Source organism: Phasianus colchicus, chromosome 2, assembly GCF_987193195.1.
Source record: "Phasianus colchicus chromosome 2, bPhaCol1.hap1.1, whole genome shotgun sequence".
NCBI classification, from domain to species: domain Eukaryota; kingdom Metazoa; phylum Chordata; class Aves; order Galliformes; family Phasianidae; genus Phasianus; species Phasianus colchicus.
This window is the reverse complement of record NC_143437.1, coordinates 76,107,013-76,126,487: the sequence shown is the minus strand read 5'-3', so window position 1 is coordinate 76,126,487 and position 19,475 is coordinate 76,107,013. Positions and strand designations below refer to the sequence as shown.

Genomic DNA, 19,475 nt, shown 5'->3' with positions numbered 1-19,475 from the left:
GGGAAAGCCAAAAGGCAACCCTTTACTGTCTCCAGAACAACTTGTGAAGCTTTACAATGTAAGTTGGGTATATATTTAAGAAATAAATAAGAAAAGCATAAATTGTCCTATTTTCAATATTAATGATGCATCTATGCTCTCTTCCGTTTCTCTCTCCTATGACTCAAGGTTGTCTCTGCTGAAGTTTTTCTTCTATCTAACAATTATCTTCACAGGTACTTCAACCACAACTGTTGCTACAACATTCATTTTCTCCCATCAGTTGATTTGATTATGTTGCTAGGAGTTTTCCTCCCTAAAAAATAAGGCTGAATATACTGCTGTGTTAATCAAATAACAAGCAACAAATAACTTCTTTATTTGTCTGGTATTCCAAGACAGGGAGTGAGCAGCAAAGTGCTTATATGCGTTTTTTCTTAACTCTGCCACTGCGTAAAGCCTCCTCTTTCACAGTTCCTCATAACCTTCTAGACTCCTGTGCATCTCCTCTCCCCTATGCTGATTCACAGGCAAGGCTAATGAACAGACAGTGGTGGTCAGTGTTTCACACACATCCTTTCAAGCTCTTCCATGCACCTCACATTTGGAAGAGCTCTGTGTACCTGTAGCAAAGCCTAAAGATCTAAAAGATCTCACAACAAACTTCACAAAGTTTAGATTCAGGACAGCTCACTGCACTGGTCAATGTTGCCCAGCTGTTTCCTCTGGGAAAACAGCCTTGTCTGAAATTGATTATTCTCCTGTTTTATGAGAACCTTTACATTCTATGACAGAAACAAGTTTTGTTTTCCATTTACAACAGTAAGCCCCTTACAACATGGGCAAAGTTTGCAGACAATGGGAATTATATTTAATTTTTCACATATAAAAAGGTTTTCATCTCCTGATTTTAGTGCAACATTCAGCTGAAATCATCACATCTTCTTAACAAGTGTCATGTTTTTTTAGAATGTTTTGGACATTATACTCATATCACTGCATTTATATGAACTAAGTAGGCTTATTTTAATATAAATCAGTGCATTCGCTGATTTACAGCATTAAGACTTAAAAACAAGCTGATCTTAGGGAAATAAAAATACAGTTATTATGATTGAGCTATGAGGAACCAGGAAGACTGCTGTTTCCATACATATTAATCTAATGGAGCGTGCACATTAGCTCACTCCATTAGCTTAACATTCAGCCCACATTCTGATCTGTGCAAAATACCCACTAATTTTCCTTCTCACAGTTCCTTCTCCCTTGGCACCTACGCTACCGAGTACTTATAGAGATAATTACCTGCCACATGAACTAGCTGGAAGCTTCCCTAACTCCTAATGCATTGCACTTTCATGGCCATGCTGATCTCTGATGTCAGTGATCTAGAATGTACTGGCCAAACAGAGGCAGTAAACCCACCACCACCTCCAACAAACCAACCGATCAACATAAAATAGACAACTATGATCACATGCTCTATGATCACACACTGGAATGTCAATTCAGTAGAAACTTCCTGAAGGCTGAAAAATAAAAGGAGGCATGTGACTCAACTGAAAGTTGCACTACCTGGGTATTTAATGTTGTGCTTACTGATCTCTCCTTTGGATCATGGTATTTGTGTTGAACTGGCTTTGAAAAAGCTGTGCCATAAAAGATACATGGGCACTACCACGTGCCAGAAATCTGCAGATTCTTTCCACAGGTCATTAATTGACTTCAAATAACAGAACATGATTTTCAGAAAAGCGTCATGTGCTACATCCTTGTAGTTCTAAAGCAGAAAAAGCTTCACACAATTGAGAAGAAAATCCTGCTATTCATTACTGATACAGCTGGAATTGTTAAAAAGCAAAACAATCAAGTGCAGAAATATAAAACCGATCTCTATCCACAACTGCATGGTCCAGGCTGATTAAACAGTACTTTGTGAGAAATTTCTAACATAAAAAAATGAAGGCACTGTTCAAAGCTATAAAAATTTACATCACAGATAATATATGAGGACTCAGAGTAAATACAGATTTCAGAACACTCATTTATAATATTATCACCCCTTATAACACTAACAGCTTTAGAAATATTAATTACAACGTTTATATAGAAAATACAATGTCAACTGAGGAAAAAGTTGCTTTAAAGCAAATTGCAATTAATTTTTCAAACAGAGAACAGCACCAGAACTGATTTTTCAGCCATTCCGTGGGTCATGAACTGAAACAGAACCAAGAACTACTGCCACGCTGCAGCACAGTCTCTGGGCACTGAAGCCTGTTTCTGTCACTGCCAAAAACACTCAATGCCAGTCAGATCTGGGAGCAAGAGGCCCCCAGATTGCTGGAGTCAGGCTCAAAGTATTCAGTGAATCTAGAATTACTTACCACATAAATCATAGTATCCCAGTTATACTTATTCATTCGGTCTATGGCAGCAGCAAGGTCTCTGAAAGAGATAGTGAGAAACTATTGGGAATTCCACTAAAATTAAACATATCTCATTTTTTGCCACTTAGGGAAATTATCTACTCTTGTCAAGGGGAGGAGGAATACCATATTAGAGTGTGTGCATATTTCACACGAAATAGAGGTGCTTCAAATTATCTTTTAAACCACTAGCTAAGATAATCACAGTGAAGACAGTTTTTTGGGCAGAATAAAACTGGTTTCTGCCTACAGGAAGATCAGTCTGCTGGAAGACACAAAAAGAACAACCCTATTCTGGAAAACTAAGCCAGTGCTCAGTGTTAGGTTCCAGGTTCTAATGCTGAGGGGACATGAGATACATGAGACAGAAAGAACAGCATTTTGCACTTCCACAAGATTTATGAGATGTTGAGGGGAGGAATCAAAGGCAGAAAAAGAGGGAAAAAAAGACAAAAGAGGCAGGTTACTTATAAACACTGCTGGCCAGTAGACCACACCCTGTACCTAGTTGTCCCCTTCTCATTAAACTCAATTTCTAACTTCCCTGGGAGATGGGGCTCTCTCTCCTATGTGCATGTATGTGTTTGGAAGCCTAAGTGTCAGTCACTGAAATTGAGAACTTCAAGTCATTCTGGTCACTATGATGCCAGCAACTGAAGAGACTGGAGAAAATGCCTGTATGTCCACATGTGATTGATAATGAATATCAAGTTGAATTACTCATCATGGAGGTGAAGTGCTCTTGGAGTCAGGTATGTGCATGTCTCCAATGGTGAGGCACCCAAGGAAGTTAGCTTCCTATAGGTATTAGGAGTTATCAAGTCTTGCATATCAAAATACCCACAAGGAATTTGGAGAAAGAAGGGTGAAAAACAGTGATGAAACTGATGGTACAGTGCTGGTGGCTCACTGAGTAGAAGAACCACCATCAAACCATTTTCTTCTGCATCACACTGTAAGTAAACAGAAAAGGTTTTTCTAAAACCTTCATTATTTGCCAATTGTTTTTTTAGAAGAGTTCTCAGCTTTGTTTTTGAAGTTAGCAGCTGGAGAAAGTGTTACTACTTAGGGAAGGAAGAGATTTATTAACAGACTGTTAAGGCAAGAAAAAGTATTCAAAACCAGTTTTCACACGCTATTTTCATCCCATCATAGTTATATTGCTAATTCCAGTTACAATTACCCATAGTCAAGTGTTCCACCCCAGAAATAAAAAGCTACAAAATCTGCACCATCAGTTACAAATGTATATACACAAAGTCTTGTTGGCCAAACCAATCCTTATAAACACAAACAGATTACTTGCCTTGTTATATAAAGAGATGTCCCATCACTACGAATGACCGTGGAAAGAGATGAGAGGTCTTTCTTTTCTGAAAGATCCACAACTCCGGTCCCTTTTCTGCAATTTAAGAGAGAAGGCTAAAGAACTGCAATCTCAGTCCAAAATACAAGTAACCTCAGGTAAGACAGAAAGAGGCCTCTTGTCACAGGACCCCATGACTTGAAGTCTTACCAATGACCATTCCCCTAAGTTCATTGTTACTACTGCTGAAGTCAAAAAAAACACCTAGCCATGTTCTGGTGCATTCTGTGAATATGATTTCCCTCCCATTTCAGCCAGGCAGTGCATTAAGGAAAGAATCTTACCCGACTCTGCATATTAATTGGCACATGTGGTTACCAAATTAATCAACAGCCTAAAAGCCCATTAAGAGTTGACCACTGTCATTGTACCTAATTTGTTATGGCCAGCCTTCTGTGTCAGAAGAAAAGGCAAACAAGTTTCACTATGATTGCACAAATTCTGTTGTTTTCTACTAGAATAGCTAATGGAAACACGTAAAGAAACAATTTTCTTTAGGTTATATACACATGTCAGTCATGTTACATGAAATATAACTGAAATGTTAAAAAAAAGCACATCAATAGGCTGAATAACCAGGTCATACGTTGTTTTCTGAAGGAGCCCTTTATCCTCCAACATCTTTAGAACTTCCCGGGATTTCTCTTCATAAAATGATTCTCCAGAATACTCATCAAAGTGCACTCCTAGACGCTGAAGGGTTCCAAGAATATAAAAGAAGAGAAACACAGTTAGACTGAGATAATTTCTTCCAATTAAGTCCAATGATAGGTCTGTGCCATAGGTCAGATATAGAACTAAGATGGATTTTATTAAAAAAAAAATGTCACTTCAGTGTTAAAAGATGCTTAGATTTTGATTTGATTTCTGCATTAGAATTAACCTCCTGGAGCTAAATACAAATTTGGATATAATGTTCACAAGATATTAGGAGTAAACTGGAAAGAGTGATGGGTATGGAAATTCTGAGGTATGCCATTATTTACTATGCTGGAGGTGAAACAAGTGGACTGAAAAGAAGTTACCTGGCCTTGACACCAACCCAGTTTTAGAAGGACACTAAAAGAAGGAAAAGAAAGCAGAAGCTGCTCATAGACTTTGCTACACACACAAGAAAGGCTCAAAGTACAGCTGGTAAAGATTAGCTGACTAACTGCCAAAATGGAGCATAAAGTATCAGTATAACAGAAAAGGTTTGGGGACAACAAAAGCTGACCGTTCATCTTCTAGGTATGTAATTGTTTAAAAAGGGATGGTGAGTGTGAGACCTGGCTGTAATGTCATCAGCAATACATGACCATACCATCATGATGAAGTGGCACACACAGCCCAATACTCCACCTACCCTAACAGGTCAGGTTTCCACTAGAATTATCAACACTGTGCCTTACTTAGGACATGTTAATTTAGAATACTTGGCATGAATCTAGTAGCTAATTTTTGGATGAATTCAGTTGGTTCTGGGCCAAGATTATACACCATTAATACCAAAAAAGAGATTGGGTTCAGTGACATTTGTTTCACAAATTCATAATAATGATTTCGTGGTCAATAGCACAAACTTCTCCCACCAAACACTGGGCAACTGGTTCCATTCTTGAAGTTACAGTATACAACAGATGGCTGTATGCTAGTTGAGCTCTATGTGCTGATTACTATTGTAATCTCTGCTGCTTTCGTTTACTTCAGTCAATTTAACCTGTGACATACACAACTCTGCATGCATTACAATATCAGGTCAGAAAAGTGAGAACAGTATTATCACCCAGTAAATTTATAACATGGAAGCTTAAATTGAGTAGGTTGTTGCTGACAACAAACAAAACAAAACTGAGCAGCATTTAGCTAACGCTGATTTGCATTGTTGCTCAGCACCATAATCTCAAATTTAGGGCTTCTAAAAAAGGAGAATTGGTCAAAAGGCCAAGTACGTGGACTCCATTTAACAAAATCTGTATCAGCTGCCAGCAACTAAAGTGACTTTCTACATGGGTGTTAAATCAACTACTGTGCTTTTTCGAAACAGAAGGGAGCATAACCTGGCATATTTAGAAATATCTTCCCCACAACACTAAAGTTTACCAGAAAGGCAATGAATTCACAACATTATAGCAGCCTCCTTTCTTAAGTCACAATCTCTTGGATGAAAAGGTGCTGTGTACACTGACAATTAGATAGATGGATCAACAGATGGAAGACCATTTTACCAACACACAGAAAAAGCATGGATTGTTTGTACCTTATAAATTCGGGTGTATTCTTTAATACTGAAGTCTCTAAATTCTTTCCAAAGTGACAATGCCTGCTCATCATGCTCCTCCAGCTTTCTAAAGAAATCCTTGGCCAGCTTTTTTGTGTTTTCATCTGCTGCTGCTTTGTTAATCTGCACATACACCTAAAATAAAATGGCACAAAAACATTGAAGTATAATCCTTTCCTCAAATAAAAATAATCAAAGTTCTACAAGAATAATACAGAACAGATTTAAAGGTGACATTTTTAATCTTAAAAATTTTAAAGCTGCGTTAAAGAAATAGATTTCTTATTTAAAGCATGAATGAATAATCTAAACGTCAGCAGGAAAGCGTGCAGCTTATCTTGAAATAAGAGTAATCTCCTACTTCTCCTCTGTTGTTGCTACCATCGTCTTCCTAACCTTGAAAGAAGTGCAATGGTGAAATACAGAAGAAATCATTTGCATGAAAGGGAAACCATCAGAGACCTTTAAATCAGAGACTCTTGTTCAGAGAAGCACAAAGTAGATACTTCACACAACTGCACTGCCTAAAAATGAGATGGCAGTCAAAGCATCACCCTAGATGGATTTTGTACACCCAATGTTGTACAAAAGCAAAGAAAAAAACCCCAAACCCTACAACAAAAACAAACTAACCAAACAAAAAACCCACAAAAACTAAAACCAAACCAGCAAACAACAGATCTCCCAAAACAAATAAAACCCAGTTGTGATCCAAACCTCACATACTTAGAATCCATAGAATGGCTTAGATTGGAGGGGACCTTAGAGATCATCTAGTTCCAATCCCCCTGCCATGGGCAGGGCTACCAACCACTAAATCAGACCATGCAGGGCCTCATCCAACCATTCCTCCAAGGACAGGGTACCCACAGGTTCTTTGGGCAGCCTGTGCCAGTGCTTCACTACACTCAGATTACTTGCAGTACTCTGTACCCATACTAACATGTTTTATCTGTGGCTGAAATCAAGCATATGAATGTCTACACCTGACTGGGCACACATACGCAGCCAGTTTGCCACAAGCATTACTAACTGTTCTATTAGCTGATCTTACCTAGGTACACCAAAACTGGCTCCTTGTTCATAAGCAAATTCCTTTATATCTAAAGGCCAAATGGTTGACCAGTGATTCTTTCTGCATGTAACATTCTGAAAGACCACATAAAAGATTTTTAAAAGTTAAAGTATTATGTGAAAATAATTAAAGTAATTAGTGGCTACACTGTTTATTTAGATCCAAATAGTTCAACGCTGATTAACTTGTAAGCATTTGTAAGAGAGCTTACATCCCCAAATCAACGCAATCCTGATAATACAAACTTCACTCCTGCAAGAATATCTTGCTTGAATGGCTTCAGCCTATAAAAACAAGCTTCCACAGCAAAACCCTTGAACTTTTCCCCTTCTTTTTATGTCTCAAGATTTTTTAAAGTACTGCTGACAAGCCTCAAAGATTAATGTTTGCTTAGTTCTGGCACAAAAAAAGGGAACAAAGTAAAAGGAAAATTCAACCCTTTCCATGAACAATTCTCCTTCTGCCCCAAACAGTAGCTGTGCACTCTAACCCCTTGCCCATCTGTGATGCTATAAAACAAAAATAATGTTAAAAGCATATCTGCACCTGACTTAACCAAAATGGAAGGTATGCTATTTGGAAATACACATTTATCCACACATTCATTTATACAGAAACTGTCATGGACTTTTCCTTTTAATTAACTACAGGAGAGGTTAGTTTCACACAACAGCAGAACATTACCACTTTGAAACATATCTCTGAATCTAATGTAAATTGGAAACCCAGCTAAGGAAGTTATAAGGAATATTCGAGAAACCGCAACTTAGACTCAAACAACAACTGCTTTAGTCTCTTTTATAGCTCAACTGAATACTGTTCACTAAATTTAAAAGTAATTTTAAGACCATAAAGCCTACATGCTGCTGCAATAGATTATATTTTAAAGCTTTACTACAAAACTCAAGTAGGTACATTTTAAATCCTAAGAAGACTAAAATTATAAATGAAAATTAAGTTATATACAGCAATGCATAATCAAAAGACTACAACTACTTCTGTCTTGAAATCAGTCCTACAGCTCTAAAGCATACTCATGCTAAGAACTCATTAATTTCAGAAGCACCTAGGTTAAACTGACACTTCAAGGTTCCCTAGGTTTCCAAAATTAAGTTTTTCTGCATTTCTGAAGTTGTCCTACTTCACAGGTAGGAATTTTGGACAGTCCTGAATGGATCCAGGCACTGGACTCAACGATCCTTGTGGATCTCTTCCAACTTGGGATATTCTACAACTCCATGAGGAAACAGGTGAACAGCATGTATATCAAAAAAGCCAGCAACCTCAGAAGCAGCTATCCAACTATATAAACAACCTGCCTAATGTGTATTCCATAGTACTGTATCTAGGCATTCAATCATGTTTTGTTCCTTTGCCAGTAAAGAGGTACGTGTAAAAGAGTTATCTTGTGACACAGTGTCCAAACACCAGCGTTGGACACAGTTTCCACATCCAGCTCAGACAGTAAAGCAACAAAAACATTTTCACAGCATATTTATCACTTTTCAGTGTAACTGAATACCACTTTGCTAAACAGTATACTACAGCATCAGATGTCAGACTTCCATTTCTAAAGCATTGCCAAAGCCAAGCTTGGTGGTCATCTGTGCCAGTTAGGTAGGTGGACAGTGACAGCAGTCAAGCTGTGTATGGCAGTAGCAGTCAATGCAAGCTAACCATCCGTTCAATTATTCCCCCTTAGGTGGTGTGTTTTTCCAGCTGATGAAACATGTCTCTGCTGACATGGCCACTCATCTCTCAACAAAGTACTTCAAACCCAACATGAGTTACGTGAATCCACGATGACCCTGCAGACACATCACTGTGCAAAACTGATAGCAAAGTTAAATGGATCGCTCTCTGAAGTCCCTAGATGGTCTTCTCTGAACTTACCTCAAAAAGGTGCTGTAAAGGACTGGATTTCAGCTTTTCTTTGTCACCAAACTGTTGGAAACCCACACCTAGTAAGCCTTGAACAACAATTAAATGTAGAGTTAGACAAGAGCTCAGAGTGTATTGCTTTGTTGTTTTCACAAGCAAGTCTTAACACTATATATAATAAAACAAATTCCTTACTATTTTAGCAATATAACAGAGTATGCTCTAAAAGCAAAATGAAAGCATAGCTTGTTATATCACTGCATGAAAAAAAACTGTAACAGCTAGAAACTAGTATGAAATACCATGTTGATTTCTTCAATTCCTCAAAAATGGAATTTGTTTCTAGATCTGTAGACAAAATTAGATGCTGCGCAGCAACTAGCTGAAAATTAGAAGCCACATACAGGAAACTGTCCAGGGACAGAACATGCTCAGAACTCCTTGTCTGGCTTCCTCCCTTAGTGGTATTATCATTTCAAGGACAATAGAAACTGGGACACAACATGGTATTTCACATACCACTCATGCAATACTTTCAAGGGAACTTTTTTTCTGAATGCTGAGAATGTGCAGCTTGCTTTCACATATCTGATTTGGCTTCAGCACTTTCCGAAAGCCATCTGAAAGGGCAAGAAATTCAAATCCCAATCTTATTGTCTATGTCAAAAGGGCTCATTAACTCATTCACTAATCCAGCAACACAAACCCTGTTGCCTCTTAGATTATCTGAGGGTGCTTTTCAAGTTGTCTCTCCCCCCTGAGCTAACAAGATCCTGGACTGATGTAAAGCCAGCAGCTGAGGAATGGGCACGCAGGCGCCCCTTTGAAAAACTCTCTGCAGCTAAACAAACAGTACTATCTCAAAAACTTCCCTCTTGGAAACACCGAGCCGTGGCAGATTTAGATAAGAAAAACAAGCTAGAGTCTAGGAAACAAAATGAGTCAGATCCTACTGAAAGGGAGTTTCTTTAAGGACAGTTTTATGAGCAACTACAAGTTGGTTTCCTACGGACATTAAAGTACCTACTCCACTCTTCGATGCTGAATTCATACTGCAAGCCCCTAGCAAGACTTACACTTTTTGTTCAGCTCAAACACCTTCCATAGGTTTCTGTCATCCTGCCCTCCTTACATGTGCCAATTACTGGTAAGATGCAGCACATGCTGGGTCTGATTTTGACTTTGATGTGCTGACTGGTTAGCTGACAGGCTAAGCACAGAAGTTAACTGTCTCTCCCTGAGGGCACAACATTGTATTCTACACTTACTTGGCTGTCAACTGTCACAAAACTGAAAAAAATTTGTTCTCTGAGACATTTTCTTCAGATCTGGTTCAGGTTGACCAACGTGCTCAGAATTTGTTAGCAGCAGGCCGTCAGGAAGATGGATAGACAGATTGCCTAAGATTGGTTACCTTAAGAAACCTGCCCCAAAACTGCCCGAAGCTTGAGGACTGCTTTGCCATGTTTCAGCAAAATTCATTTTCAATTATTATTTTTTAAAGCCTTTGATGATAGAAGTTGTAATAGAAACGCTGACAGATTGTTAATTATAGCACTGCTTCTGGGGAAGGACCATTATACTAATATTCCTATGCTATAATTTTGTGAAGCATGACTACATTGTTTGATATAAAACCTGTCATGTATTTGAGCTGAGCCAGCCCAAATAAAGAAGGGAGCAGCCCTTTAGAAAGCTACAGCTGAAATCACTTTGTCAAAGTACGATTTTCACAGCTGTGGTCTGGGCAACAGGTATGTATATATGTAAGTAACACACATTATCAACTTGATACTTTCTGGAAAGTTTGCACTAAAATACATAACATTACTGGTATTTAGACATGTGAGTAGAATTTAGTATCTTCAAAGACAGAATGAATGAGGTCAGTTGAGAAGCCCTTTACCTACATTGCATTTCATTGCATAATTGCCATTGCCACATTCCTTATACAAGAGCTGGTGATAAAAAATATGTCTAAGGGGCAAAAGTGGAAGAAATATGCAATGATGAAATTTCTTTAATTTTAGGTTAACTCCTTCTGCATTCAATTCCTATGAAATACATACTGAGTGAAGTGAAACTCTACTATAAAACAGTGCTTGAGCAGAAGTAGGACCGCGACAGAAAAGCTGTGGAGGAAATAATTTTACAAAGGAAAAAAAACGTTCCATTACTGCTCTCACAGCCATAACAACATTCTAAGCTGTCTCGACCTCAGGAATTTACTCTAGAGGTAGAATGGGTAGAACTGAATACCTTTTAGGTATGTTACCTATACTGCTGAACCCGAATGCATAAATGGAGTACAGGTGGGATATTTCTCCTAGATTAACCTCCTAGGTTAAAAAACCCAGTTTTATTCACAAAGTTGATTCACTGAAACGCCCACAAGCAATTGTATCAGCTCAACCAAAGGGGCAGCAGAAGGGCTGAATGAGCTTCACTTTTTGTTTGCCATTCAAAGAAAAACTTGTACATATTGACACTGTTCTCAGACCCCAGTGCAAAAAAGCTGTGTGACAGCTCTACGGTTTCCTTGGCCAACCCAGTTTTCAAGAACAAGGAAGTGAGCGTGGCTGCCTTTTTTTAAATGCCTAAAAATCTGACAAAATCAGCCTTGAAGTGCATGTGTGCCTCCTCAGAAAAGGAGAGAATGCAGATAAATTTAACAGAAACCAACAGCACTGTGATTCCCACAGATCAACTGCCATATGACAGCAATACTAACAGATCTAGTATTCAGACAGAAATGAACTCCAGTCAGAGAGTAGCTATCAACATGTAGGGCTGCACACGAGAGGATTTCTCAATGTTTGTATCTGATTGACATTTCAGAGGATGTAGGAACATGTATCGAACTTGCAAGATCAATGGCTTTCAAGGGTCTATTCACTTCCATATTCTCCACCCACACACTTCTCTTTTGCTACATTTTTAAAGAAAACTGAATATTTTGGGGAAAGTACTGGGATGTCTTTACTAATAAAAACACTTCAGGTCTTAACCTGTCAAAATGCAGCTACTGTGCAAGCCAGTTGTTCTCTAGGAATAACAAGCTTGTTTCGAGAGGGAGCAACAACAAAAGATAAAGACAATGCTACTGCACACACAAAGACAACTAAATACAAGAATACTTAAAAAAACCCAACAACTATTGTTATGTACACAGGAATGGCATAAGAACATAGGCAAGTTAACAAGTTTACTCTTCCACATGCAAAATATGAGTAAGGAAGGCAGTATCACAGACATGTAGAAGACATGGCAATGCACATGCATTTTGTCTGCAGGCAGGAACAGCAGCCCATTCAGCTGCTGGGGCTCCAGGAGTATGATCAGCACACACAAAATATTTACCCTGTGCTTTAAAAACAAATGCCAAATAACACATAAGTTGTGTGAGAGGAACTACTGAGGCAAGGAGGAACTGTAGGGTGAATATCCTCCCCTATTTCTTGAGCAGTTGAATAGGTCACACTGACAATGAGTCAGACTAGGTTTTGTTAATATTTTAAGGAGATATGCATATTATATGCATGTGAACACAATAATGCTTTTTATGAACCTTTATGAGCCCAGGATGAATCCAATGTGCTTGCAAAAATTGAAGTCAAAAACCTTGACCGTGTTATACAAGGGAATAAGAGAAGCAAATCTGAAAACATACCGAACTGCATGCCCCAGTCACCAAGGTAATTTATTCTTGTTACTTCATGTCCCAGTGCAACTTTGAGATTTGCTATAAAATTTCCTGGTAAGGAATCAAAATTGGTGTTATTCAGAACTGTACATATTCTATGATTCTCTAGATCAATTTTCTGTTTTTGTATGACTTGCTTTCCCTTTCCAATACAATCAGATGGACTGCTCCACAGACATGACTAAAATCTTCAAAACTTCAAGCAATAATCTTTTAAGCAAGAAAAAAAATAAAAAAAGACTTTGCATTCAAAAGATGCTATGAAATGTCTCATACAGATATGGATGTTTGTACCACTGTTGTTTGCACATATTACAAAGTGCATGGACGTGAAAAACACTTTTTAAGGGCTTCTTGCATATTCACATATACATGGCAGCATGCATAACTCCACTTTCACAGCCAGGTAACCTCACAGTAGATTAAGCAAGTACTGAAATTCACAAACTGCTGTTTATTGTGAAGTTACACAGAGACCACTAAGTTGTTGAGCAGTACTGAGCCCTACACCTAACACATTATGACTCTAATATGGTCCAAACTCAGAATCAAATAAGCACACTTTCCTTCTAATTGTTACTGCAACAAAAATGCTTAATCTCTCTCCTGAGCTTTGTTACATTACCAAATTACAAAGAAATATGTGTATTCCTTTCTCTATTCCCCTGTGCTTCAAGAGTACCTTTTAATCACTACACTGATACAAAAAGGATGCAGAAAGTTTTGTTGTCTTCTGTTACAGGAACATCATGCTGTACTGTGCAACCTCTTGCCATTCCATTCCCTGCAGGCACTTCATTCTCTTTCTGGGACAAACATCAATCTACAGAACATTTTTTAATTTTTTAATATATTTTTTTTCTATACGAAAGGGCCCAGAAGTGAAACAAAGAGCCCAAAATACAACACTCAACTACCAGCTAATGGAGAGGCAGAATTGTTAATTTTACATAGCTAATTATTATACATGCTACATTATTAAAAATAATACGTTATTAGCTTTACAGATTCTGTAGGGTCTTCTGCTAATCTAAAGATTTCACTGTGAGGAAAAAATAAAAAGAGAAAAGTGATGTTTTTTCTATATGCTGTTAGAGTACTGCACAATAAACAAATTAATTGTTCCATTACAAGTGGCAGCAATTGTGTTAGCAATACCAGCATCAAGTAATTAACATATAAAAGCAAATGTTTTCCAAGACAGCCACTGAGACATAACTATATGACTGCTCTGCAGTCCAGTGCAAATCAGACATTTAAAATTCAAATGACATTCATAACACCTCAGTGGAAACTGCACTGGGTGTCTTTGTGAAATGATTTTGAACTACTCCATTTAATGTTTGAAGGCATAAAACTATATTATGTGTGACTTAATAAATCTGCCAGCAACATACCACGCTCCTTCCTCACTGCATAATGAGTAAAAGGCTTTTAATTAGCAAGCAGAGCCTGACACAGCCAGTCCACAAGAGGAGTGAAAGGGTAGCAGCAATCCCCTGTCAAGTGAATCACAAAGACAAAGCAGCCCTTTTTGGACACACAGAGATGCATACTCACCTATGATTGTTGAACGCAAGTGTCCTATGTGAAACTTTTTGGCAATATTAGGGGAGCTGTAACAAATTTTCACAAATAACGTTTGTTCAGTGTACAAGACTGCCACATTGCCAAAAGAACTCGATTCATTCGTACTGCCAAACTGTAACAAACCCACAGTTTTCCCTCATAATTCTCTGATTAGCTTCTGTTCCAGACAGCACATCTCTCTATCAAATGTTAGCAATCAGCGTTACAGTAAAAACCAGCAAAGCCCCCTAAATTCCAACTGTGGGAGTGACAAAGGACTTAGCCCATCTTCCCACATTTTACATGTTTTGGGCATACGAGTCATTCTCTTCACATTGTTATTAGAGACAAATCTGATACTGGAACAGGGGAATTTGCATACAAGAATCAGTATATTAAACCACAACTTCTACCAACACTGGGAAATGGCATATCTTTATGCTGAAAAAACTTCCAACACTGCTTTACAATGTGAATAAATGTTTTGTTCAGCTTCTCTCTTGTATTTCAGTTCAATTTAAGCTTCTAATAGTGGCATATTATTAGTTTGTCTTAAGCATTTACATGGAAAGTACTACAAAACAGTTAAGCTAGCCCTTTATAGGTTGTAGTTTCTTATCAACAAAAAGAAATAGTGTGCCCACAACTGTTTGTCCTCTAAGACAAAATGGAAGCTCAGCTCTAACATTCACGTTCCAAATTCAAGGTAAATGCTGACTTTCTGACTAAGGAAGCCTATAAAACAAGTCTAAGTGAACACAATTTTTTTTTTTTTAATGCATAAGGATATCCAAGTCAGACACATCTATTTCCATGAGCAGATGGCCACAAACAAAATTTCACTGGCCAGAAATCTGGAAGATTTATCAAGACAGAAGCCTTGCTACTCTGGTGAGGCAGGAATTAATACATTAAGGAAAGCTAAGTAACAGGTTAGGAAACTGAAGTCCAAGGGTGGGTGTTGCTGGTTGAAAATTCAGATGTTTCTTGATGACAAGATAGAAGAAACCTACTTAAAAACTGACTGCTGCCATACGCTAAATGAGAAAGAAGAATGACCTTTTCAAGCACCAAAAATATACTCTAGGTAGAAAAAAAAAAGCCCTCAATCCCCTAGATAAAACATATTCTACTTGGCACATGTGTCAGAGAACTAAACACAGCTGAATACAATACCATAAACATAGATTAATTTCACAGGCATCATACATCACGGCAATGAATAGCAATTGTCAGAGCAGTTTTTTCCTAAAGGACTCAGTATGTGCTTACCCGAACTCAACCACTGCCTTTTGTTTAGGCACGGTAGAGAAAAGTTCACTTTTTGTTCCATATTGTGTGCCATCTTTCAGCACCTGCTGCAGAACAGTCTAAAGCAGAGGGAAGACAAAAAGAAGGAAAATAAGTTTCAACAAGAGAAAACGCAATCAGGAAAACTTTACCAACCACACAGAAGTCTGATCCCACAGCCTTTTTTTCTAATTTAGCAATTAGATGGCTGATCTGCCAAGCAAACAAGATATCGTAGCGGATGGAAATCCCATTAAATTTGTAAAGCTGAATCTGATCAGTTAAGAACATCAGAGAAATTGTAAGCAGAGATTTTAGTTTAAATCTGCATTGATTTGGGTAAAAACTTAAAAGCAGAAAGTGTAGGTCTTACTAAAATCACTGGTTTAGTCAGACAACATGAAAGGGCAAGAGAATCACGCAGAAGTAACTGGTAGGCAGAAAAGTCAAGTCAGTTAAAGAGGTGGGTAGAACAGGGTGCTAATATAAACAAAGGAGTTCCCACATAAATAGGAGTCTGAATTTCTCTGACCAGGATCCCTGCCATACCTAATTCACATAACACATTTTAAATAAAATGTACTGTGTAAAACTTCTGAGCAGTAGACTTAACAAGAGAATGTATATCTTTATGTACTCAAACGTTCTCAGAAGGGCTGGGTTTTTGTTTGTTTTTTCGTTCTTGAATAAATAACAGAAGCCATACAGCAAACCTTCGAGAGCCCTCAAAGTGCCCTCCTCACATGAATAAATCCTACCAAGGCACACTTCAAGGAATTTGGCCATTTGTGTGAAATTTCTAGAAAAGTCTTGTCCTAAAGTTTTTGCCAACGTGTGAATGCAGAGAATACCCACTGAGCACAGCATGGCCTGATCACATAGGCCCAACGAACCCACTGGGATGCATCAGATCTCTCACAAACTACTTGTGACTGAAGGCCTGCAAAAAAATCTGTTCATGCTGTAACAGCATGAACACCTGCTTATGCAGGTTACCTGAACAGCACACACCTTTATTACTCTTTAGGAAATCTGAGACAGAAGTCCAAGAGTCCCTGCCTTCATGATTTCCACTAAAGCCCATCTAAGAGACAAGACAGTTACTGCAAAACCCTCTTCGTCAGCTCACTGCTGGTAGACTGAAACAACAGCCTGAGTGGGTACCTAATTGTCTGATCATTCTTAATAACAATAGGATACAAAGATATCAGCCAGGAATTTATGAGAGGCAAAACTAGAAGAGACATAGCTACTTCTAAATTCACTAATATAAATTTAAGCTGCTTCCATTTTTTTGTTCTAGTACATAAAGCAGATTAATACACCCACCTATTTTTTTCTAATTACTTTACCATCAATGCTCACTGTATTTCGTTATTATTTTTTAGAAATAACATCTGCCTAATAATCTTCTCTTTTTGTGTTGGAGGAGAATATGCACACAGAACAGGGAAAGAGAAAAAACAGGAGACTTGCAGGAATTCAAACCTCCTCAGAACTACAAATCACTTAAGTCCACAAGGATTAAATAATAAAAAAATTAATACACTCACATTCTACTAAAACTGCTAGATTTTTCTAGGCACCAAAAGCCATCCCACTTTTCTATTCCTCGAGTGCCAAAACAAGCCACCTATTTAGTCCTCCTGTGTCAAAACACCCCTTCACCCCTTTCCCTACTTGCAAGCCTGTAAATATACTAGAAAGCATCTGTACAAAAGCATACCTACTTTGAAAGTATGGACACTGCCTAAAATTCCTTAAAATAGTTCTTCAACAGCTTGGAAGCAGTTTGTGGAAAGACGAATCCAGCGTTAACTATACTATCAGCAATGCATTCATGCAGCCAGTTAAGTACCTGCATGCACCCCATATACTTAAGTTAGTCACAGAGAAGCCAGTACACTCCAAAACCTAATAAACAAAGCTCTAAATACTGTACAAACTTCCTGGAGATAATACAGGCCTCTAACAATCTGAACTCAAGTAGAAATCTCATTCCATTCAGTGGAAAGTTGTTGTTTTTTTACCCACCCCTGAGGTCATCTTAAAACTGTTTGGCGATAGAAATCAAAGTAGAATAAGTGAACTGTGCTTGTAGAGAAATCTTTAATGCAGTGGTCATTATGACACATAAGGTGAGCTAGACACACACAAATATCAAATTTACAGTATATATGTTTTCCTTATTAGTGAAAGCCACAGTTTAGTCATATCTCCTTAGTGATATAATGTAAAACTTTGTGTTCTACTTCCACATTTTTTCCAACAAAACTCAACTGTGCCAGACATGTAGTTTTGCTTGAACCATTATACTGACAAGAATCCACCTACGGACACAGCATCTTGTCAAACCCTGCCCAGGAATAAAATTCAACACCAACACCGTTCTTTCAGCAAATAGTCAGCTGTTATGTTCTGATCGTGATGGATTACAGACAGCTGATGAAAATCTCAAGAGATGTCTTTGGTAACAAATAAAGCAACTGATTAATAGGAATGCCTAAGCATTAGCAATTCACAAGAACAGACTTATCACTCAGTAAAAGACAGCTACAAACTCAAGTGATTCAGTGGAAGTCCTGATAGGAAGGGAGCTTCATGAGTATTAGGTAAGATCTGATTTCCTACTCAGAAAGCTTATTTTCTAAGACCACAGTGTTGTTTCCACAAGAACTGCTTAGATTAAGACCCCGAAGAACAACAATGGAGCTTGCTTCCCAAGTTAGTTCAACTGGCTTAGCAATGCTTTCATTCACTTCCCAGTCCAACAGTGCCAGCCAGTCCCAGTCTAACAGTGCCACCTGTCCTTATGAAGCTCTTGCAAATAATCCAGACTGAGTGCAACTGAAACACTGCTCTTATAGATTGAGCATGCTAAATTACTGGTTTAACAAATTAAGCTTTCAGTTTCAGTCAGACATTGGCCTTTGAGAAACACATCTTCCTTTTTGTTGTTGTTCTAACAGTAGATCTGTAGTCAAATATTGTTATTTCAGATATCTTTTTTATCATCCTTTCTATCTTAAGCAAGACTCTTTATATGCAAGATCAAAATCTTGAACTCAGAAACTCAAAGCACATGGCAGAAACAGGGAAGAAAGAAAAGAATGTGGTTATCACAAAGGATAGATACACTGTTTCCTCAAAAAGATACACCTCTGTAACCCTCTTTCTGAATTCTAGACCTACATAATGGAACAACATCAGGGATCCCTGGAGAAAATCTATGAAAAACAAGCAGTTCTACATAGAAAATATCTAAAACTGAGTATTTTATATTCAGGAACTTATTTTTACCTTAACATGCATGAAATATTGTACTCACCTTAGCTAGCAATTCCCTGTTTATTGTGAAGTTCACTGTTCCTGGACCAGTGCTGATTTCACTCACTACAGCATCACATTTTAGCTGTAAGAACAAGATAAAACAGTCACTCCCCATGAAAACAGGTAAACAGGGAAATTTAAATTCAATCCATTCAAAATTTAATATCCACACTAGATTAAGCTAACTTTATTTATCTGATTGAAAGCAACTATAAGTGGTTGATTGAATCAATCCCCCTGATAAAGAATGATTTGATTATTTCTAATCCATGCTTACTAGCTTTGACTATTCAATGCAAAACTCAGTGTGAAACATCACACATTTATTTTCAGTCCTTGCTTGTGCCCAGTTTGTGTTTTATTTTGACTGTGAGCAACCTCCTCTTTAAACAAATTTTGCTTCTTTACAGGTTGAGTTTGGGTCTCTTCCTTACTAAACTAGCTACATCTGGGAGCCAAGAAATTTCCTACAATAACTAACAATAAAATAACCAATCACACACAAATTGGTTAATGCCTATGAGAAAGACAGGCAAGTTATTAATTCTGACTGAAGCACATCAGCACAAGGAAGAAATTATACTTCTTTTATA

The 19,475-nt window shown here is 37.9% G+C and overlaps 1 protein-coding gene across 1 annotated transcript in view; it reads right to left on the bottom strand.

Annotated features, from left to right (window-relative positions):
* RARS2 (arginyl-tRNA synthetase 2, mitochondrial) overlaps positions 1-19,475 on the bottom strand; it is a 31,934-nt gene that overhangs the window by 9,459 nt on the left and 3,000 nt on the right. The window contains exons 4-12 of the mRNA XM_031610895.2: positions 18,881-18,964; positions 15,535-15,632; positions 14,254-14,309; positions 12,661-12,744; positions 9,003-9,079; positions 6,014-6,169; positions 4,361-4,467; positions 3,715-3,810; positions 2,367-2,427 (exon numbers count right to left, since the gene is read on the bottom strand). Of these exons, the coding sequence (XP_031466755.2) occupies positions 2,367-2,427; positions 3,715-3,810; positions 4,361-4,467; positions 6,014-6,169; positions 9,003-9,079; positions 12,661-12,744; positions 14,254-14,309; positions 15,535-15,632; positions 18,881-18,964 (819 nt within the window). The remainder of the gene's footprint in view (positions 1-2,366; positions 2,428-3,714; positions 3,811-4,360; positions 4,468-6,013; positions 6,170-9,002; positions 9,080-12,660; positions 12,745-14,253; positions 14,310-15,534; positions 15,633-18,880; positions 18,965-19,475) is intronic.